At 40.5% G+C, this 23348-nt stretch overlaps 1 protein-coding gene across 2 annotated transcripts in view; it reads right to left on the bottom strand.

Annotated features, from left to right (window-relative positions):
• The window catches only part of PXDN (peroxidasin), an 82869-nt gene extending 68964 nt beyond the window's left edge, over positions 1–13905 (bottom strand). For both annotated transcript variants that reach the window (XM_035321239.1, XM_035321237.1), the window contains exon 1: positions 13561–13905. In XM_035321239.1, coding sequence (XP_035177130.1) covers positions 13561–13778 — 218 coding nt within the window. In that variant the 5' untranslated portion in view covers positions 13779–13905. The remainder of the gene's footprint in view (positions 1–13560) is intronic.
• Positions 13906–23348: the final 9443 nt, after the last annotated feature.

The raw sequence follows: 23348 nt of genomic DNA on the forward strand, positions 1-23348 counted from the left end.
TTCTTCGTCCTTTACCAGTTACAAACCAACTATCACTAAGATGATATAAGTATCACTTGGGCCACGAGAGGAGCAACCTCACGCACTGTCTTGAAAAACATAGCTAATTCAGTGCTCTCATTGAGAGCCTTGAGCTTCCAATGAATCTTTACTGGTGTTCAAACAGAAAGAAAAATGTTTTCAACCACATTCATGTGCAACAAAAGGAAAAAAGTTAAAACTTTTATTATTCTTGAAAAAAAAATAGAGTGAAAATAGTAGAAATACACCTAATTTAAACATCAACCTGAATTTTAAAATAAGCAGATGTTTTCAAATATCCACGTAAAAAATACTGAGCATGATAACTGAATAGATGGGAATAGTATTGATTAAAAATGAATTTGGGAAAGTCAAAGCTGTAGACATTTCCAAAGCAATAAATTTGCTGTTCCCAGGTGAGGGCAGCAGGCATGAGGAAGCACTGAGCTGGTAGCAAGGAGGCAACACCGGATGGGACCTCTTCAGCAAGGAAATCCTCAGCAGTGCCACTTATGATTCCTGTCCCTCTCTCTGCTTGTACATGGCTCTCCAAGTTGTTTTCCAAAGCTGGCTTATTTTTAAGGTTTTCCCTGAGGTCAGGACTATTTTGGTGACAAAGAACAGCCTTAGGGACCAGTTAACAGCTTCCCTCAGTGGCAGCAGTGGATGAAGGAGTTCCTTTCCTCTTGCTCCTTTCCAGGCCACCTCTTCACTGGGGCTATTACCATTGTTCACAGGTATCACAGCACACAAAGATCAGGGAAATGATTCAGAGTGAAGCCACATATGTTTTTGCTTGTTTATTTTTCAACTAATTCCACAAACCAACTAAGAAGACAAAGGACAGAAATGAGCAACTACTGATGGCAGCCAGCACCCAAAACAAACTTAAGAACCTCTCATAGGATGATTCTGTGGTATTGTTTCTTTTCTTTTCTTTTTTTTTTCTTTTGTTTTTGTTTTCAGTTTGGTTTTGTTTTGTGTTTAACTGCAAAGAGGTATCATCCCTATTTTATAAGTTAAAAATGATGCAAAAGTTCCCAAACCACCAAAGAGAAAATTCAAACAAATCACACAGGTACATACCAGCTGAAGTACCATTGCAGTAAGACTGGTCAGAGGGACAAATATATCCTCTAATACAGAGGCATACAGATGTCAATTTAAGATTGGGATTTCCAAAAGCACTTAGACACCTTAAGTAGAATTTAAAATGCTGAAAAGTCCAAGCCACAAACCCAGCACTTAATCTCTTAAACACATAAATTTCTACTGGTAAAATTTCCTCAGCCATCAGATGTTGTGCTACTACATCACTGATGTGGCTGAAATCTTTCCTCCTGAGGCTCTGCCCGCTCATACCCTTGCTCTGGTCTCCAGAGGGACAGACCCTTCCCATGTCCAGACATAGGGCTAAAGACAAGCTTGTGCTGAATGGACATTTTCTTTCCGACCCACTGAAGCTTTGCAGATATGCAGTTAAAAACACCAGATTTATGAAGCCAAAGAGACACCAACCAAAACAAGATTTATTTTTTTTTTAATCCAAGGAGGCATTCACAATTTTTTTCAAATCCTGATGCCATTCGAAATTTCTTGTATGTTGGCCCAGAGCTTAAAAATAATATAATTTATGGACATCTACCATCACGTTCAATTATTTCCAAAGTTCAAAATTAAAATAAATAAGTTCCACCCAAATCATCTGCTTGTTTTGCAAGATTTTTCATTTGTTTGTTTATACTGTCCAGAAGATTGACACCTGAAATATGAAATATCCCTGTGAAAAAATAAGGATCTTTTCAAAGCAAAGTCAGCCTGCAAAAGCCAGTAAGTAAAAGTAAGATATTTTTATATTTAAGGAAATTATATTTGTATTGGGTTTACATTGCAAGGGTTTGGTGAGCAGAGCCCAGAAATTGCCCCATGTAAGATCAGAACCAGCTAAAGACAGCTCCAAAAGAGACCTGGCCGGAGCTGAGCCAGAGAGCAATGCTGGGTGAGCCTCTGGGAGAGCAGAGGGAAACACAAATCTTTCTATTCAAAGAAAGCTCCTTATAGCAAGCCCAATAGTAATCATTTACATTCCTGATAGCTATGCCTTCAATCTACACGTAAAACTTGCTTTATCTATACATAGACATCTAATAAGCGAACATTTTACTTGATTTACTTCAGCTAATTCTACCCCTACCTGGGTGCTATTATAATTACTAAACCTTCACCTAGGCTAAGAAAATTGAATCAACAAATTAATGACTTGAATCTGGCTGGAGCAAACCACCTGTTCCCATAATCACACTGTTCTCATTGCACTTGGCATCCTGTCACAGCTTCTCATTTCTTCCTGCCCATTTCTGGCACTTGAAAGCAAATGTCTGGGTCTTCTCATACAGAGAGTGAAAATGTTACCCAAGTCAAAAACCTCAGTTTTTGTCTTGAAAAAATACCCTAAAATACTCCTACTTCTCAAGTTTCCCAGAGAAAGTTTATCAAAATGCCACCAAACTAAAACCTTTCTCTTGAACTCAAATTACAATCGTTATCCCCAAACTGAACAGTGACAACATATCCCCTAAAAGGCACCTTGCTGTGATAGGCAGCCTCCCAGCAGTGAATAATCACTCTATGTGTTTTGCATGCACATACCACACCACCACACTACTGCTCCAGCTTTTTGCATTATCTGGGCAGACAGTATAGGGAGATAGACAATGTATTTATTTATTTATTTGTTTATTTTTGACAGGTTGACTAGAGTTACCTGTGAACCAGACCACACACTGCTGTCTGGTCTTTTTTCAAAAATACTTTTTTTTCAAAAATATTTTTGAAAAATTGAGAAAAAATGTTTTCTTACTATTAAAACATTATAAGACTTCAATTCAGAGACCTGCTTTAAAGATCAGAATATTGATGATGGGTTTGCTGAATCAAGCATGAAACAGAATCCAACATCAGACGACGAAAGTGTGATTTTATATACAAATGGCTGATCAAAATCATGAAGAGACAAAATATTTACCTTCTGTAGAGCACAGTGGACCTTGGACAGAGTCTACAATCCTTTGAATTTAACTATGTTGAGAAGTCTGAAAACCTGCACAGAATTTCCTGTTGCCCTAGCTATGATGCTTATACTGCCTGGAGGTCACAGAATCACAGAATAGTCTAGGTTGGAAGAGACCTCCGAGATCAGCGAGTCCAACCTCTGACATAACACTAACAAGTCCTCCACTAAACCCCTAAGCTCTACATCTAAACGTCTTTTAAAGACCTCCAGGGATGGTGACTCAACCACTTCCCTGGGCAGCCTATTCCAGTGCCTAACAACCCTTTCAGTAAAGAAGTTTTTCCTAATATCCAACCTAAACCTCCCTGGCACAATTTTAGCCCATTCCCCCTCGTCCTGTCACCAGGCACTTGGGAGAATAGACCAACCCCCACCTCGCTACCGCCTCCTTTCAGGTACCTGTAGAGTGCGATAAGGTTGCCCCTGAGCCTCCTCTTCTCCAGGCTAAACAGTCCCAGCTCCCTCAGCTGCTCCTCGTAAGACTTGTTCTCCAGACCCTCAGATAAGCTGAAGCAAGCATAGACTTGCTTATGCTATATTTTATCTCCTATAAGGGAAACTGGCAGCCAAATAGCAAATAAAAGGCTACTGAATCCATGAGTCTGGCTAATGCAATGCTGGCACTTAGCAGTCATGATCCTGCTTGCCAAAAGCAGTCATTACTCTTGTGTACAAAGTAATATTGTTTTCCTTTTCGAGAGCAGCCAGGCAATGAGCAGAGTGTTGTAATAGGTGATTTAAGGGGAAAGAATGCTTAAACAAGAAAGATCTGGGGAGTGGTAACTGGAAAGAGAATAAAAGATCTGAAAGTCCAAGGAACAGATCACACCAAAAAAGGAAGCCATGTCACAGCCATTAAAACTCATTTTGGAGTTAAATAAATATACTTGTTGTTTTGCTTAATAAAACTCAGGAGAAAAAAATAAAAGGAAAAAAAAAAAAACACAGAACACCAAATTTTACAGCGTTCATTCTACAAGCTTTCACCAGTTTCAAGAAGCCATGCCAGGAACTGCACAAGCTTTTTAATGCCCCAGTCTTTGCTGCAAGTGACTCGTACATGTAAATAGAAATTAAACAAAAAGAGAGGAAGCTGAGAGCCCACACTGATCTCTCCCTTGTATCTTTCTCAAGAGGCTTGAATCTATGTTATTTACAATAAATCAAACATTTGTTTATTTTTCTTTAAAAAAAATCACTTGACACTCATTAGCAACAGTAATAAATTCTATGCCAAAAATACATAAATAAATAAATACAAAATCCACCAGCCAGATAAGCAAAAGGAAGAAAAAGGAAATATTTGAGTAAGTCTATTCCAGCTCAGCCAGCCCTCATTGCACTATCTCTGTGGATTGCCTTGAAACTCTGACCATCTTTACAGTAATAAAGCCTGAAAAGCTATTTTGGTTTTGTTTTCATCAAATCCAAAACAGAACAAATGATAAAGACAATTTGGCTCAATTGCTTCCATTTTATTCTGGTATGTGCATATACATACATATACACGCTATATGTGTAGCATGTATATGTATAAGCAAGTACATCACACAAGTTTTTAAAATATTAACTTATTTGTATAAAGTTCTCCAGAAAGATAAGCAACTATAAATACTTAGCTTGTGCAATACATCTTTTTAAATGTCACCTTTATAAATTGACCTTTTCTGTAAGGTGAAGTCATAGCCTATGAGGACATAAACACATAGTCTGACTTGCCAGAAAGAGATGCAGCAAATATCCAGGCCCAGGAAGAGTCAGAAGCCTGGGCATTTACTCAGGTATAAAAAGCTAAGCATAAGCTCACATTTGTAAGATAAGAGCTAGAGTGTTTTGATCACAAAATACTCTATGAAGTGGGGAATAATACTGTAAACAAACTACAATAATCTTTGAATCTCCAAATATGAATCCAACTGAAGTAACTGAAACAAACACCATTTTGAGAGATGAATCAAGATGAGTGTAAATTTACAGTTTGTTTTTCCATTGTTCAAAATAAGATTGGGGCCAGAAATATTAATTTAACATTTTCATTTTATCCATTACAGAGTAAAATTTTCCTGTAAAAGGACATTTTGTAATTCAGAGAATAAAAAATTGTGCAATTGTGCACATTACACACTATTTCTCTTCTTCTTTTGTTATTTTCTGAATAGTTGTTTGTTATTTTTTCATTTCATAATAGCAAGAACAATTTCTTCTATTACATTATGGTGTTTCTTTCCACAGCTTCCTTCTGTCTTTACCCTGAGCTCTGTTCTCGTCTTTGTCAGCTATACTTTCTGCTTTATTTCTGCTAGACTTCCAATGCTTTAATTTAAACTTAGTTTCTTTACAAGCCAATCCACACATGGACAGCATAATGTTTATTTAATATCTAAATGGCCAACTTACACGCAAGAATGGCACAAAGTTGCACCAGGGGAGGTCCTGACTGCACATTCAGAAAAGTTTCTTTACTGTGAGGGTTGTCAAACACTGTAACAGGCTTCCTAGAGAGGTGGTTGATGCCCCATGCCTCTCAGTGTTCAAGAGGCTTTTGAACAATGCCCTCATTAATATGATTTAACTTTTGGTTAGCCCTGAGAGGTCTGGCAGTTTGACTTGATGGTCTTTGAAGGTTCCTTCCAACTGAACTATTCTGTTCTATTCTAAGTGTTCTGCTTGCTAATGACACCCCCATCTTACCTCCTAATGAGCACTGACCTCACCTGGGAGATAACTCAGTAAGAGCTACTCAGAAAAATGGAGGAGGTTGGAATATTTATTAGTCATATTTTTCTCTTAGGCATGTGTTTACCAGAACGTTAGATGAGACATTCACCCTTCTCCTTGTGTCTTGGATACAGCCCCTTCTGATGATGCATGGGATAGGCACCTCCCTGTTGTTTTTCCACCAGTCTTCGCTGGGAATTAGGACAGAAAGAGTATTTTCACTCATGTCCAATCATCTATTTCTTACTCTTTCCAGTGAGTAATCCCTTGTTTACCTCTGCAATTCATAAATTTCTTATTCTTTTCAATGTCCCTCATGCCTGTAAATTCCCCAAAGCAATGATGCAAAATAATATAACTCATCACTTTTAGTTTTGTTGTTGTTTGGAAAAACTGAGTAAGAGCAGAAGCACTGAAACTATGTGTCAGCAAAAATGGGAAAACAGAACACTTAAAACCATGATTTTGAAATGTGGGTTTAAACAGCAACAGTAAGTGGTCCACAGATACAAATCACCTTCCTGGCCTTCCAAAATGTTTTAGCAGAACAAATAAACTGACCATTTGGACTGACCATAGTCCAAATTCCCAATGATAATCTTTTGAAGCAGCTGGAAAGCAAATATCCTACACAGTCCAGATGATCATATGAAGAGAAGTTAGCAATAAATAGTAAATTTTCATAGGGAGGAAGTTCACCTGAAGAGTTCCAAAGATCTGTCATGGGTTCTGCATTGTTCAATGTATTCATAAGTAGAAGGGGGGTGAACAATGAGATGATAAAATGCAGCTTATCATATTCATCTATTTTGACAAAGTCTGGCTAAGAAGAACAGCAGAAGGACCTATCATCAGTCCATGAATGGCTATTAAAATTTAGACCTAATGCATGTAAAAGTAATATATGTACATGGAGAAAACAATCCAAACTTTCCAAATAAAATGGTGGGCCTAGAACCAATGATTACTACTCACAGACAAGATCTTAAGCTACACTTGATGATTCCATGAAAACAACAGTTCAAGAAAAGGAAATATGATGCTGAAAATTATTAGGGAAGAAACAGAAAATGGAAACAGAGACCATCAGAGTGCTGTTTTATAAATCCCATTAGCTCACATACCAGAACGTTAGATGATCCTGCAAATACTGCAGGATCATCTGCAAATCTGCAGGATCAATCCTGCAAATACTGTGGAAATTTATAATTCTCTCACCTCAAAACACAGTAGAGTGGGAAGGGGGAAATTCAGATGAAAGCTCAGGAACACTGACCTTTCAGTGAGAAGACTACTTCAAAAACAGGCTGGCACTGATAGAATGGAAAGGAATTGAGCATTCTTTATTTCTTCCAACAGAAGAAAACATAGAATCATATAGGTTGGAAGACCTTCAGATCATCAAGTCCAACCATCACCTTCCAACTCCCATCATCAAAACAAGTCCCTAAGTGCCACACCCACACATCTTCTAAATACCTTCTGGGACAGTGACTTCACAACTTCTCTGGGCAGCCTATTCCAATACCTAATCACACTCTCCATGAAGAGATTCTTTATATTGTCCGATCTAAACCTTCCCTGGCACAATTTGAGGCTGTTTGCTCATGTCCTATCCTTCATCACCTGAGGAAAGAGACCAACACCCTCTTCACTTCAACCTGCTTTCAGGTAGTTGTAGATAAGGTCTCATCTCAGCCTCCTCCAGACTAAACAACCCCGATTCTTTCAGTCACTCCTCATAACTCTTGTTTTCTAGTCCCTTCACCATTTTCCTTGCTCTTCTCAGCACACACTCAAGCAACTCGATGTACTTCTTGTAGTGAGGGGCCCAAAACTGAACACAGTACTCAAGGTGCAGCCTCACCAGAGCCGAGTACAGCGGGACAATCTCCTTCTTGGTCCTGCTGACTACACTATTCCTGATACAAGCCAGGATGCTGTTGGCCTTCTTGGAAACCTGGGCAAACTGCTGGCTCATGTTCAGGTGAGCGTTAATCAGCACCCCCAGATCCTTTTCCTCTGCACAGCTTTCCAGCCACTCTGCCCCAAGCTTGTAGCGCGGCACAGGGTTGTTGTGGCCAAATTGCAGGACCCAGCACTTAACCATGTTGAACCTCGTCCCATTGGCCTCTCCCCATTGATCAAACCTGTCTGGGTCCCTCTGCAGGGCATTCATGCTGTGGTACTGGCTTATTCTATCAGCAGGAAAGACAGACTGCCATGAATGGCTTTAGCAGGTTTCACATACTACATACCCTCCAAGATTGTTTTTCTAGGTAGGCTTGGTGTCCTTTGTAGCACCAATTTGATTTGTTGGTACTCAAGAGTATAGGGTCTAATGGGCATGCCAGCAGCCCATTTTTAGCATCCTTTAAAGTAAATTACTTTCTTTGTTGTGCATTCCTTAGCCTCTGATTTTTGCAAGTAGCCTCTTTCTGTGGAAAATATTAAGAAAACATCCTCTTCTGAAAATATATTAAGATTCTGTTCAGACAAATAAACATCAACATCTACATATAGATACTTAAACTCCCATTATTGTCAACAGAAGACTAGTCAGCAGACATCATAGGCTGGATAATGATTCAACTGCCAATATAGCAGCAGCTTGCTTCAGTTGCCCAAGCAGTTTTTTCTGCTGTTGGTCTAGATGTCATAGGCTGAAACATCTGCTGGGAACAAACAGGTATGACACAGTGACCCAGGCCCAATGGGAGACCTACGTCCTTTTTGGAGGAGCAAATATAAGCTAGAAAAGATTCCATTAGAGGAATTCAAATAGACCTAGATACTTATAGTTAGCAAATGAATCAAGTCTTTTGGGGTGGCCTGATTCTTGCTCCAGGGTCAATTAACTGCAATGGTTACTCACCATTAGTGAAGGTTAGTGAACCTCAGACACCTAAGATGGCTGTGAATTCCTAAGTGTAGACACATAAATGTAGGTGTTTTAATCTTAAATTGAATTCTGCACTTGGTCATAAAATTACTATGAAGGAAGACCTAAGATAATTTTATCGAAATAAACTTATACTTTTCCCCTGCTTTGTATAATTTGAGGAAATCATTGTTGGCATCTAATGCAGTTTGTGGCCAAGAGTCTGACAAGATCTATGTCTGCAATCAGTTTTTCTGAAACACTTCAAGTAAACCTCCAGTATCTATTCATCTTTTTTTTTTTTTTTTTTAAATGTTAAGCATATACAGACCTTCATGTTTTAACTGAAATCTTATACCAGCGTCACATCTCTTGACTGTCTCCTATATGTAAATTGATACTTAGCAGTCAAGTGACTGAGCTTATTCACAACTCAGATTTGAGACTACAACCCTTTGTCCTTCAGTGTCAAAATGTAATTATTTGCTGTCTTAATTGTTTAATCTACAAAAAGTTTCATAAAAGACTTTCAAAGATCTTACAGGGAATGATCCTGTTTTTTTCAGATGAGAATGATGCGATGCTTTGCTGATCGTTAGCACTCTGTTTGCAAATGGCAAATCTACAAATAGCACGCATCATTCCACTATGATAGCCCAGGGACTCCTGCACTGACAAAAATAATACATATCACCCATTTCTTTTCCCTAAATGCCTCTGTTAGGAGGGATAATGTTATCACAAATCAACTTCAAAATGCAAAATGTCATTAAGTTTTCATTACCCCTATCTCTTTGGTAATTCATATACACAAATCACACATCTCTTTGGAGTGTAATTATTTTCTTTTTTCTTTTTTTCTTTTTTTCTTTTTTTCTTTTCTTTTTTTTTTTTTTTTAGTTGTATTAAGACAAACGCTCTTGAAAACCATTAATAATGATTTTCACTGACATTCTGGCTACACAGCATCTGATTCCATGAAAATTATCAGCTCTGAAGAAAAGGTAAGTACTTCTTCTCCTGCTGTCTAGAAACTTGGAATTGATTTAAAAAAAACTAGCACCTTCTCCTTTCCCTTTGGATGGATCCTTGACATTTGCACTACAACCCAAAGTTAAAAATAAAAATAAAAAAGGAAAAAACTATCCAGTTTGTAGAATATGTTGGAATCATGTAAACAAAAGCATTAATGAGTGACACTGTTGCCTACAATTTAATCTCAGTGACTACCTTCAAAAGCTACTCACCTGGAACAATTATGATTACAATTTTAAAAGCCCTACTAAGCTCTGATCACTTAAAATTATACTCGTGTATTGAAAATGTATGCTATTTATAACACACATGCAAGAAAGCCAAAGTAATAATTGCTTGTAGCAAATATTCTTACAAGTGACTTATTTTGAAATGTAATTTTCTCCTTAACAATTTCTATGCCATTCTTAATTCAGATCAAGTCCACTTGCTTTTGTGACAAATATTTTTGGTCAATTTTTACCTACTCACAAAACAAGTGAGATTCTCTTGTTGGTCAGTCTTTGAAACCCAACTGCAATAAATTCAAACGTGCTCATAGAGCTAGCAAAAATGTCAGAGAGTGTCCACTTGCTGCTGAGAAAAACAATGGACAAATTTTAGTATTGGTCTGATTAGGTATACCTAGGCCTGTAGACTGGTTTGGGTTTTGATCATGTTGAGGTAAGACACAAGTACTAGCATAATGCCTCAACACTCAAAGGCCCCCTGCCAGAATTACAAACACCATGAACTAGAAATGGCTGTAAACAAAGAAATCCCTTCTGGATTTAAAATATCTTCCAAATAAATGTCAGATAAGGTACAACCAGGGGACAGCAATAGTTTCATATCCAGAATTTTGCATTCCTCAGCCAGTTAAATGGCCTAATACAAATATGTTTCAGCAACTCCTATGAGTACACCAGCACTCTGTACTCAGGGATGAAAGAAACCTTCCAAGACAGTGCTGAAGGCATGAAGTGGTTTTGCAAATGACTCTGGAGGTGGTTCTCAAGAGGTGGCAGAATGTGATGCTGGCCCTGCTCCTTCTAAGAGGTGTACATCCTCTGTGTATTTAGGAGAGCAATCTTATCATCTTGGGTGGAACCATGTGCTTGCACAAGGCTCCACAAGCACTTCTGAAGCTGGCAGAAGCCACTGTGCAGAAATCTAAACCATGAATCCCAGCCTGAAGCAGGGAAGGGGAAGTGCCAGAAAGTGGGGGAAGCAGGAGAGAGTGAGAAAATAAATGTACAGCCAGAAGTAGCACTGGCAAGGTCAGCAACCAGTAATGTTATGAGCAGTTTTCAAAAGCGAGACTGAGATTAGGAGTAGACGTTTTTGATATATGGGGAAAAAACATCTGGCTGCGGTGTTGTTCTGGCCCCATGCTGTTGTAGACTGAAGTCAATTCTGCTTCCAAAATGGGACAGTTTTCAGAACCAACACTTGCTAAAAAGCAATATAGATATGTTTATACATATTTACAAGAAAAACAAGAAAAAACTTACAGTGATGTTTTTACTTCACAAACAACCTGTGTCTTAAGAAAGAAATAAAGCAGACAATAATGTGGAATTTACCAGTGCCGGTAAAAAGGGGCTTAACCCATTAGCAACACAGTTTGCAGGATTTTGTATGGCCATGTTTTAAAGGGGAAGGTGTTCAATTGAAATTAATTCATTGTTTCTGGCTATCATCACCACCACTAAAAAGAGTGCTTTTAATATATGAGCTCCAAATGGAAGACAAACTGTGACAATCAAACTGGCAATGAAATAACTGCTTCACAATTTCATGCTTAAAAAACAAACTACTCCTGAATGTAGGCTGTTGACTATAGTACGCTGTGGTTGATGGACTACCTCCACAAAGCTGTGTATAAGTGCAGGTCTACAGAGTAGTAAGGTAAAAATTGTTGGCAAACCACAGATTAATTCAATGAGTACCTCAGATAGATGCAATACTTTTTCTTGAGTACATCCTACACCTAAAGGTAAGCTCTTTATATAGAGTAGGCAAGCTATTTATGGACAGTTGCTATCTTCAAACGACTCATTATTAAATAAGTTGTATCACTGTTCTTTGTACCAGAGATACATATTGCCTGATTACCTTCTGGTCCATCTCCTCCCCATTCACTGCCATTCAGAAAGAGTAACTGTGTGTTTATAATAAGTTGTATTACCAAAGATGTTAATTTATTTATAACTGTCCCCTAGTCAGCTGGCAAAAAAAGGAGAATACCAATAACCAGACAGTAAGTAAGGTCGCCATTGTGTTTTGAAGAATGGTCATCCACAGGCCTATTTTGAGAATTACTTTTCTTTGTCAAGCTGAAAAAAAAAAAAAAAAAAGTAACTTATTTTTAATTAATTCTGCTGCATTGTAGGTTGCATTATGCCAGAATGATCATTCAGATTTGGGATACTAGACAATTTGATATATTAGTGGGGTTAGACGAGTATAATGCTCACATTGTTCATACATTCTGCTCTGACTCACTGCAAGATTATAAATACCCACCGTAAGGGGAGCTCCACCCTGGCTAGGTTCATCTAATACTTTTTACTGTTGCAGGCCCTTCTACCACTAACATGAAACCAAGCCATTAAGATTTGACTCTATATTCTAAAGATCACTTTTTTCTTTTTATATATATATCCTTTTTCTTTTCTTTTTTACATTTAAGATGATTCTCACAACTAGTTCTACACAGTTTCCTGTAATCTCAAGGCAAAAGGTGCTCTGTAAATGTACTTTGTTTCAAATGTAAGAAACATTAACCACCCACTTCCTGTATTGTTCCCTAAAAGGTTTACAAGTACTGCAGGACTAATCGGATTCTGCCAAAAAGACTGAACTTCTTGCCAAAGAGGGACTCAGTTAATGCTAAATGACTGTAGTCTTCACATTAAATAATACTTGGAAGCTGAAACACACCAAGGTTTTATGGATCCCTTTTGAAAATATCTGACAAAGTCGCGAGTCAATTTATTACAGGAGGCCCTGCAAGAAAATTCCCAGGGCCAAGCTCCGCTCGGCGTCCAGGTCTGCGTGTGTGCAGGGGAAGGAGAGGGCTGGTGCCAGGAGCCTTCTGAGCCCGAGCAGCACAGAAGCGGGTCAGTGGAACAAATCACGTCCTCACGGCAAGCCTTGAGACAACACGGCATGGGGTGTTCGGTTAGGTCTTTGCCTTTATTTTAAGGACAAAAATGGGTGTAAAAGTAACCGTTTCAGTGAAATCCACATGATTGAGGTTGATCATCCACTGAGTTTTATTACCAGCACAATCCTGCTCAAAAGAGTTGAGCCCTGATCCTGCAGGGGCTCGGCCAGGCACTTCGACTGCTGCTCCGGTCGTGCCTGCTTTAAAAAACAGGACTGCAGGCCGTAAGGTCGCACGTCCTCAGGCTTTTGCGGGAACTCGAACCGAGTGAGTCTTCGGCAAGCTGAGAAGCCTGGGGGTCCCGTGGGGGTCCCGGCTTGTTCACCCACCGCCACCACGCCTCGGCACCGAGCAGCAAGCGCTCTGTCTGCCTCTCCATCGCTCTGCCAGCCGAACGGGCTCTGAGGGCATGGCAAACTCATTCCAGGGACGGCGAAGCTCGCAGTGCCCGCAGGCTAACCAGGATACCCACCTCTACCCGCACAACGCCGGGCGGGGAGCCCCGGGGCTTGTGCTGGAACCGGGAATGGGGGGCGGGGGTCGAGCCCACTCCCCCGACCGCAGACAAAGAGCCGAGGCTCCACCGCCCCCCAAAGTGCCTCCCACCCCAGGTATCCCCTCCTCCTCCTTCTTCCTCCTCCCTCCTCCTTCTCCCCGCTCTCTGCCCGCCCGGCTACTCACAGAATGGTGGTTTGGGGCGACACGGCGGGGACGCTCTCCAGCATCAGATGCATGCAGCGCACGGTGGTGCGGAAGCAGAGGCAGCGGCTGGGGCACCAGACGCTCCCCCTCTGCGGCGGGGGCTGCGCGGCGGCCGGTGGGGGGGTGGCGAGCCCCCCGCCGCGGAGCAGCAGCAGGAGCAGGAGGCAGAGCCCGGGGGGGGCTTCGCGCCGGGCCATGCTGCACGGCTGCGGGGCAGCAGGAGAAGGAGGAGGAGGAGAAGGGCTCCGGCAGGTCCGCGTCGCGCCCGGCCGCGGCTGCCGCTCTGCTCGGCGGCGGAGGGGCGCTCCCGTCCCCCCGCGCAGGATGGAGGAGGGGACGGCGGTGGGACCGCCCCGGCCGGCGGCGGGCCGGGCCGGGCTGGGCTGGGCTGAGCCGGGCCGAGCCGTGCCGGGCTGGGCTGGGCCGTGCAGGGCGGTCGCCCCGCCGTGGGGAGTGCCCTCCAGCCCCCTGCCGCTGCACCCATGGGTGCTGCGGGAGCCGCGCACCGGGCCTGGGCTGCCCTCGGGGGGGAAAGGAGAGAGGGGAGGGAGGAAAAGGGAAAAAAAGGAAGGAAGGGGGAAAGGGAAGGAAGGGAAAAAGAAGGGAGATGGAAAGGGAAGGGGAAAGAGGAGAGGAGACAAAAAAAAGACAAGGGGAAGGACAGGAATAAAAAAGTTAGTGGTGATGCCCAGATACCCCGCATGAACTCTGCTCACGGACGAGCCTAATTTGTCCCCTTTACTCCCGGGCCCACGGGGCACAGACAATAACAGTGACCTCACGTTACCCTTATGGGAAGAAGCAAGTTCCACACAACTAAGTCCCGCTGCTATCCTGCTCTGGCATCATGGACACAACCCCTGGACTGCCTCCTCTTAGTGCATTTACTGCTGGCCTAGGCAAACCTGACGGATTTCACCAAAATTACACGCTGCTAATGTGTTTGGGTAGACATGTGCACTGGCCCGGAGGTGTAAGCCCACCAGAACATATCTGTACTTATGGGAATAGTGTTTGCATCCTCAGCTCCCACAGCCTCAGCACTTCTTCAAACCAAATCCTGCACAATACAAAACTAGATTCCCTTTGAGATTTCTTTCATTGCCCTAAAAACATTGTCATTCTTCTGTGGAGTCACGTCCAAAGTAGGCAGAGACCTTTTCTCCATCACACTACACTCTTTGAGTATCCTGGGTGAAGACATTTCTATAACTACTGTGGTCACAGCTAACCTATTGAGCATAACAAAAACACATTCTTTTATGAATTATGGGTGTCAGCACCTCCAGTTCCACCCCAGAAATAACTCGGGATGCTTCTGCAGGATTGCCTCTGCTCCTTTTTCTTCAGCAAACCACATAGAGGTCATTCTTATTTAAAAACACTGCTGGGATTCTTCTTGCTCTGAATCTCACTGTGAGAAATTGGTTTTAACATGTGAGTTAGGTAATCAATCTACTTCCACCCACCCCTCAAAGTCAAATTGCTCATGTGAGAAATCAGGGCCTGGAAGTGTGCTACAAGTGCTGGTATTCACTGATGGGCTCAGTCTCAGAATCCAAATATGCTGAGATAAGTCATTTTCTGGAGCTTGCTCTAAAGTGAGATGTGACTCCCTATCTCTTAAACAGGAGTTAGCTGATGGAAGCATGGATGGCTCTTTCTCATTCTAAAGAGCCCTGAGCCTTCGACCCTCCATGAGCAGGAGGTTAGCTAACTGGCCACCTGCAGTATCTGCCTGGAGGAAGACAGGGGATGCTCACTGGTGTGCAATCAGCAGTACTGATTCTTGGAGAGCCAGAGGCTCCCAGAAGACTCTTATCACTCAGATATGCTTCTGAATTAGGCACATTTCTAAATGCTGATGCAGAGCTGGGCTTAATCTATTATTTGAACACACTGAAGTGCTCAGAAACTCATATAAATGTCAGCTGTGTCTTACAGTGGAGGATACCAGATTGAAGTAGAAGTGAGGCTTGTGAGCATGTACTGAAGCAGCAGGTTAAAAGGTGCATCACCTCAGTGTCAACTCAGCAAGCAGCTGCTATGTATATCACTGCCTCTGCATTTGTAATCAGTGCTGGGCTATGTTCATAACCTGAAAATTAAGTTTGTTTTCTGGTCCAGGAAAAGCTCAGACACTTTTGACCTACAACGTGCAAGTATTGGCACAGTTGCCGGAAATGCCACTCACATTAGGACATCTTGGCTGTCATAAATCTGTTGTCCTGCAATGCCCATACTAAAAGCAGCAGAACATCTGAGGTTAAATAATTAAACACAATAATACAGATAAATCGGAATATTTGTAACATTTACAAAAATATGATAGCAGTTTACTTTGGTGCTGTGGTACTTTATGATGATTCTTGTCCAAAAATAAAGTACACAGTCAAAGCTGATTACGATTTCTGCAGGAATTTAAAATGGTTCTGAAAAGTTTTTAGTATTTGGGAACTTGTTAGACTATTGTCTTATGCATTGGAAATATCTATGCTATAAATATGCAATTTCAAGTGTAAGATTAAAAGTGCATGGATATTTTCCTCCTAATTAGGTGATTTAGCCTTAACATGTTACATAGCATCCTTGCCACTTACTTTAAGTTGCATGTAACCTCCAAGCTCTTGGCTAATCTGTTATGAATTCCTCATAAGTCATTTCCTTTAGAATTTTTTTCCCTGTGGAATCTGGTAGTGTATGGGGTGGCATGCAATTAGCTCAGCGCTAGACACTGGGTAGCATATTAATGCATCTAATTAAAATATAATGCAGATTAATCTGACAGTCATTGAGATGCAGAGGCAGCAGTCAGTTCTTTCCCTGTCAGTGCACTGATGAAAGACCCAAACATAAAGGCTATATTTTCCAAGGCCAAGAACTCTATCTTGTTTTCAGTCTATAAAACACTAGCTTGGCAGGGAAGAGAAGAGAAAAATATGGGTAGATTGAGAAGTCATCTCGGAGATGAATAAGAAGATCCAAAAAAGCTTTCAAGAGATTTTCTCAAGTAGCAAAAGGGGAGTTTAAAAAGATGTTTAAAGAGTGGATTAAAAAGGAAATCAATTTTATTGAAAGCTGTATAGAAAAAGCTATTTACAGTATCATGTGTCAATTAATCTATTATTTTGAAATTCTCATAGTTTCTTAACTGTTCTTCATAAACTTTCTCTAATATGAGATGTTTCATCCCCAAATTATGATTTATTTTTTGAAATAAACAAAGTTGGAATCTTGTGGAAAAACATATTTTAGTATGTAACTGAAGACCATACCAGTTGCACAAGGGAGAAGACAAATTTCTGGTGTTTCCTAAGTTTTTTTTTAATGTTTGCTTTTACAACCTCATAATCTTGTCTATTTCTTTTTTCTTTCATTTTTTTTTTCCTTTTCTCACAAACAGTTTTTTGTTTGTTTCTTTGTTTTTGCAATAAAATAACTGGAGTAAGATGTTTGTCTTAAGCAAACTTGAGACACAAAGTGTTCAGGGCTACTATACCTGAAATCAATGAGAAACAGGGGCTACCATAGCTGAAACCAATGAAAAACAGTTTAGTGACTTCAGCAAGAAGAAAATCAGGTCCAAAGGCTTCTTCTATATGATCATTTATCATATTCATGAAACCGTAGCATGTAGAGACTGGAGAAAATCTTATCCTGTGAATTTAATTTAACTCTCTGTCTTCTGGTCCTTGCGTGGTTTTGGTGCTACAAACATAGACACCACTATGTAGTCTCCATTCCCTCCCAGTAAAAATAAATAAATAATTAAAATAATAAAAATGGTTTATCCACATCTTATTTTCCTTCAATTTTAATGTATTGCGGAAAAAAAAAAAGTATAATGGGCAAAAGAATATTTGTAAAATGTGCAGGGTCATTTGTGTAGACCCTGCATATAAATATCCATGCAAAAATTGACTTCTGTTTCTGATTTCTCTAGTTTAGGAGTTCACCTATCAAATATATACATATATATTATATATGGAAATGAAAGACCTTTCTTTCTGAGTGCTGGGAGAAATGTTTACCTTACAAATAGATATAGTGTAAACCTCCATTTCTTTTTAAGTTTCCTATGTGAAATACTTTTTAAGCTTCCTTTGTCAAATACTGCCACTTGCTGGTTTTATTCCATACTAGTAATTTAGTTTTATAGCTTTTGCTTAGCTGAAGTAGTGAAAAAAAATATTTTCAAAAGATCAAATAATTAATATCTTTACATTTGTTTTTGATAAAAATTCAGATATAAGAAATACAGGCACAAATCCTCTTTGGTTTAGTTTATACAGTTAACATTCTCTCTCTGGGTATGAAATGAGGCATTCAAGACATTTCAAAATGTCTTCAGATATGTGACAATGGAAACATGTTCCATTGATTTTGGCAGACACAGAATTGTGACCCCATTTATTGCTTAGGTCCAATTTAGTCAGCAGTAACTGTAACAGTTAAGAGGAGCAGATTGTAAAAATAGCTGATTAAAAAAAAAAAAAAAAAAAAAAAAAGAGCACCATAAAAACATGTGTAAAGTGTTTCTCTTATAATATGCTAGCAGAAGACTCTGAAGCTTAAACACATCTGATCTTTAATCTTCCAAAAAACAGAAGAAAAACTCATGGTTTCTGAAAGAATATAATCGTGCCTTTTATTTAGATTACACATGCAAGTGAATGCTGTGGTGTAGCTGGATGACTGATAGCTGAACTTCTTCACGGTGAGAGTGACGGAGAACTGGAACAGGCTGCCCGGTGAGGTTGTGGAGTCTCCTTCCCTGGAGATTTTCAAGGTCTGCCTGGACACCTACCTGGGCAGCCTGCTCTAAGGAACTTGCTTTGGCAGGGGAATTGGACCCGATGATCTCTCAAGGTCCTTTCCAACCCCTACAGTTCTATGGTTCTGTGTAAACTCAGGGTACAGCCAAGTCAGTTATTTAAATTCATGAATACTTGTTCATAAGATTTTCTCAAATATCCAGGAAAGCTTATGTTATGCTAAGATACATACTTTGTGAAATACTGCATGCTTCTCCATAGTCAGATTAGTCAGAAGCAATATAACTTCTCTGACCATGAACTTTCAAGAGTTTATGACATCTGCTGGCCCAGCAAAGAAGGCTGAGGAACCCTGCTCCACAGAAGCAGGGTTCACATACCCGTCTTCCTCTCAGTTGGGAAAGAGATGCTATTGATATCTTTTAAAGGTGACATTTTTCTTTCCTGCCTATAAAGTTATCTCCAGGGAAAATTGTGCCTTGCCCAATTACATTTTGAAAAAGGGTTCTGTCCCAGTTCAATCAAGAATGTACTGTTCTCTCTGGTATGTGATAAGAGTATCTGTAATTGCCTCATGTTTTGTAGATCATCAGAACGTACATTGTTAGTTTCTTTATAACAAGAAATTCCTTGGACAGATTCTATATAAATTGGCAAAAAAAAAAAAAAAAAAAAAAAAAAAAGCATAGGTTCTCTTCCAAAGTATCTTCATCAAGGCTATCTGGTGCTAATATATGTGTCCAAGGAAGGATGCTTATTGTATCTTAAATCAGCCAGCGGTATCTTACGTTTGCCAGATATTTACGGGTTTTGGACATTCTTTCTTAGTGTGTCCTCACTTTCAAAGGCAACATTTTTTCGGGGTAGCTATGGTGGGAAACAGACCTCACTAACCCACTATCTGTTATTTAAGGAAACACCCATCGCCCATCGTCTTTGTTTTTGAATAACTGTGCAATATGAATCGACTAGATAGATTTTTTTTTTAATATATATATATCACAGAGAATGCAGTGAGAGTAAAAATATCAGTTGGAGAGTCAGGTTTGAAAAGTAGATAGTGCAATAGGATAACACACTTTTTATCTTTCTGGCTTTTTAAATGATAGACTAGAAAAATAATGTTAAATAAAAATTAAAAATAATATTAGCAGCAGCTTTAGCAAGCTGCTTAAAACTTCAGAAACCATAGGTGCTTGCTCAAATGCTAGCCAACATATTAGTGGAAGGGTTTTCCTAAAGGAAAATTAGAAAAATCCCCTGAAGAAACTTTCCCAAAGAAAAACGCACTCATACCAATGAGCTCCTGGTTTCCCACACCGTAGTTTTCCTTAAATCAGCTTAAAGGGAAATTGGGTGTTAGTAGTTTAATCCCTTGCCTACACTGAGGAAATACCTTACCTGGAAGATATTCCAGGCTATTATTTGTACTACAGCTGTGCCTGGAGGCTTTAGCCGAGATCAGAGCCACCAGGCCACATGATTCACAGATATAAATAAAAGGCAGTGCCTTCTCTGAAGACAGATGATGTGGTAGGACTGTGCCCATTTCTTAGATGTTTACTGTCAGGGCTCAGAGCATATCCCCCCTCTGGGGCATGTGGCTGATGATAATCAAGGCCAGCCTGCGAGGAGCAGAGCTGTTCCATGGTTGTAAATTGTCACTTGAAAAGTTGGACACTGGGGAAAAATACCAGGATGGTAACACGGCAGTGGCATGGGTTACCAGAAATACTGGGAATTCCTATTGTAAAAGGTTGTGAAGATTTGACTACACAAAGACGTGTTTGGCTTGTGGTCTGAGCAGAAGATAGGCCGAGAGACCTTCCAGTCAACATTCCTGTTTTGCTGTTGTGGTTTAACCCAGCTGCCAGCTAAACACCACACAGCCATTCACTCACCCTCCCCCCTCCCTCTCTGTGATGGGGGAGACAAATGGGAAAGTGAAGCCTGTGAGTTGAGATAAAGACAGGTTATTAAGATAGGAAAATAATAATAACAATAGCAACAACAACAATAATAACAATAATAATAGTACTATTAATAATAATATGTACAAAACAAGGGATGCACAATGCAATTGCTCACCACCCGCTGACCGATACCCAGCCTATCCCTGAGCAGCTGGCCCCCCACCCAGGCTAGCCAGCCCTATATATTGTTTAGCATGACATCAGATGGCATGGAATACCCCTTTGGCCAGTTTGGGTCAGCTGTCCTGGGTCTGTCCCCTCCCACCTCCTGCTGCACACCTAGCCTGTCCACTGGCAGGGCAGGGTGAGGAGCTGAAAAGTCATTGGCTTGGTGTAAGCACTGCTCTGCAACAATTAAAACATCAGCATGTTATCAGCACTCTTCTCATCCTAATCCAAAACATAGCACCCTACCAGCTACTAGGAGGAAAATTAACTCTATTCTAACTGAAACCAGGACACTTGCCCTGAGTTGACTTGCTATTTGGAAATGCCCACATCTTGCTGTTACCAGCTTGGATAAGATTCCTCACAAGACTAAAAGAAGGTGAGTCATAAGCAACTTCACCAGTATGACACAATCTGAGACAGAAATGGCCTTCTCTAGTCATCATGGCCTCAGCTTCCAGAGAAATGCAACAGATCTTCTGGAGCTTTTAATCAAAGTAAAAGAGTTTGGTTAGAGTAATAGTTAAAGAAAAGTCTCTGAGAAAACCAGAAGTATTGTAATATTACAATGGGAGATTCAGATGATTTTTTTATTATTTTTTTTTTTAACATATATTTTTGTATTTAAAAATAATAAACCAGAAAGAGAGTTCTTTAAACTTTCAGGTTAGATAACAAGCTGCACTGAGATAGGAGGGTGTGTTCAGCAAGCTTGCCTGAGATTTGGGCTATCAGCAGACCTCCCTCAACTCATCCATGTCTTCCTAGCTGATCACAGTCAACAGGATGGTTCAACTAGGGTGGGCTAGCTCAGTCCTGTTCTCTCCCTTGGGGTAGTTTTGATGTCCTCTAATTGCTCCCTGGATTGCCTAATTCCTGTTTGATCTTTCTCCTCTAGTCACCTTTGATGTTCTGTACTTGTTTGTTACAGGATTCCTGTTGAGGATTAAGACATTTTAGAGAGTAAAACATTCCTGCAAAGTGAAATACAGGCAAATAAGTGCTAAAAAGAGAATAAAACCAAAATGTGTTATTTGCTCCAGGTGGCCAACTGAATTACGATGTCTGTGTTACAGTAGGAGTGAAATCAGAGGTCTTGATTTGTAATTGAGATTTTGTTTCATGCCTAAATTTCAGGTCCACTCAATTGGGCTATCTTCCTATTGGCCCTTGAATTCTGGAACGGCCCATCAAAGAGCACAACAGCCTTTCCAGATGTCAGGTTTAGATAAGACTAAGCAGAACAGACAGCCTGCTCAGGAAGTAAATGGAGAAAAAAGCACTACGCAAAGTAGTAGCAATGTTAGTCTCTTTTGTATGCAAATCAACACAATGGAAATTTTTCTTCAGTTACATAGACGGTAATTATTTTCTCAATAATCCACTGCCCTCTACTAATAATTTTGTCCTATATTCATCCACAAAATAGACATTAGACTGTTTTTTGTTGTTGTTGTTGTTGTTTGTTTGTTTGTTTGTTTTCTTTTCATAGTCTGTGGAAAGCAAAACTATTCCCATTTAGTTCAGACTGGAGGTGATGATACCTTTAAAGTATGTCTGGGTATGGTAGTTAAGTATTTATCCCTAGTATTCAGCTTGAAACTTTGGTTAGTTGAAAGAGTTTTAAAGAATTGCTATTTATTTTTCTTTCATTTCTCTCATTGTCAGTTCTCATTCTATTTCCCTCACTATCTCTTTTTATTTTCTCTAGCAGAACAACAGCTAAAAATGGCTGGCAGGACATAATAATGTTGAGAAAGGAAATTGTTCAATTTTTGTTGTAGTTTGTTTGTTTTTATTTTTTTTGTTTTATCAAAAAAAAAAGATAAAAAATCAAGTGAAATTAAAATTTTCTATTCACTTGAAATATTTTCTAGGAAAAATGTATGTCATATTTCAACCTGAATTTTTTTTTCTAGATTGTTACAAATTTCTGTTATATATATATATATACTTATATTGGGGAAGATGAAACTCAGTGGCCCTGGAGCAGAAGAGTTGTTCCTTCTTCTGGAAGCTGGAGAAGCCGGAGGAGTCATGGGCCTCTGAGACCCATGTCTCAGAGAGGGTGCAAAGAAGCTTCCTGGGACTAAGTGACCTAAGAAAGGAGAGTGAGATTCAAAATGTCATTGCTTAGCTTGGAAGTAAGGACATGGGAACACATGGGAACATCTGTGTAATCGTTTTCATTTCTCAACTAGGTGTTCTGAGCCAGTCCACGAAGAACTGGTTGGTGACCTGCTACGGCACTTGGATGTGCACAAGTCGATGGGGCCGGATGGGATCCACCCAAGGGTACTGAGAGAACTGGCAGAGGAGCTGGCCAAGCCACTATCCATCATTTATCAGCAGTCCTGGCTATCGGGGGAGGTCCCAGCTGACTGGCGGCTAGCGAATGTGACGCCCATCTACAAGAAGGGCCGGAGGGCTGACCCGGGGAACTACAGGCCTGTCAGTTTGACCTCAGCACCAGGGAAGCTCATGGAGCAGATCCTCTTGGGAGTCATCATGCGGCACTTGAAGGGCAAGCAGGCGATCAGGCCCTGTCAGCATGGGTTTATGGAAGGCAGGTCCTGCTTGACGAACCTGATCTCCTTCTATGACAAAGTGTCGCGCTGGGTGGACGAGGGAAAGGCTGTGGATGTGGTCTACCTTGACTTCAGCAAGGCTTTTGACACCGTTTCCCACAGCATTCTCCTCAAGAAACTGGCTGCTCTTGGCTTGGACTGGCGCACGCTTCGTTGGGTTAGAAACTGGCTGGATAGCCGGGCCCAGAGAGTTGTGGTAAATGGAGTCAAATCCAGTTGGAGGCCAGTCACTAGTGGCGTCCCCCAGGGCTCGGTGCTGGGGC

This window comes from Oxyura jamaicensis, chromosome 3 (assembly GCF_011077185.1).
Source record: "Oxyura jamaicensis isolate SHBP4307 breed ruddy duck chromosome 3, BPBGC_Ojam_1.0, whole genome shotgun sequence".
Lineage (NCBI taxonomy): Eukaryota > Metazoa > Chordata > Aves > Anseriformes > Anatidae > Oxyura > Oxyura jamaicensis.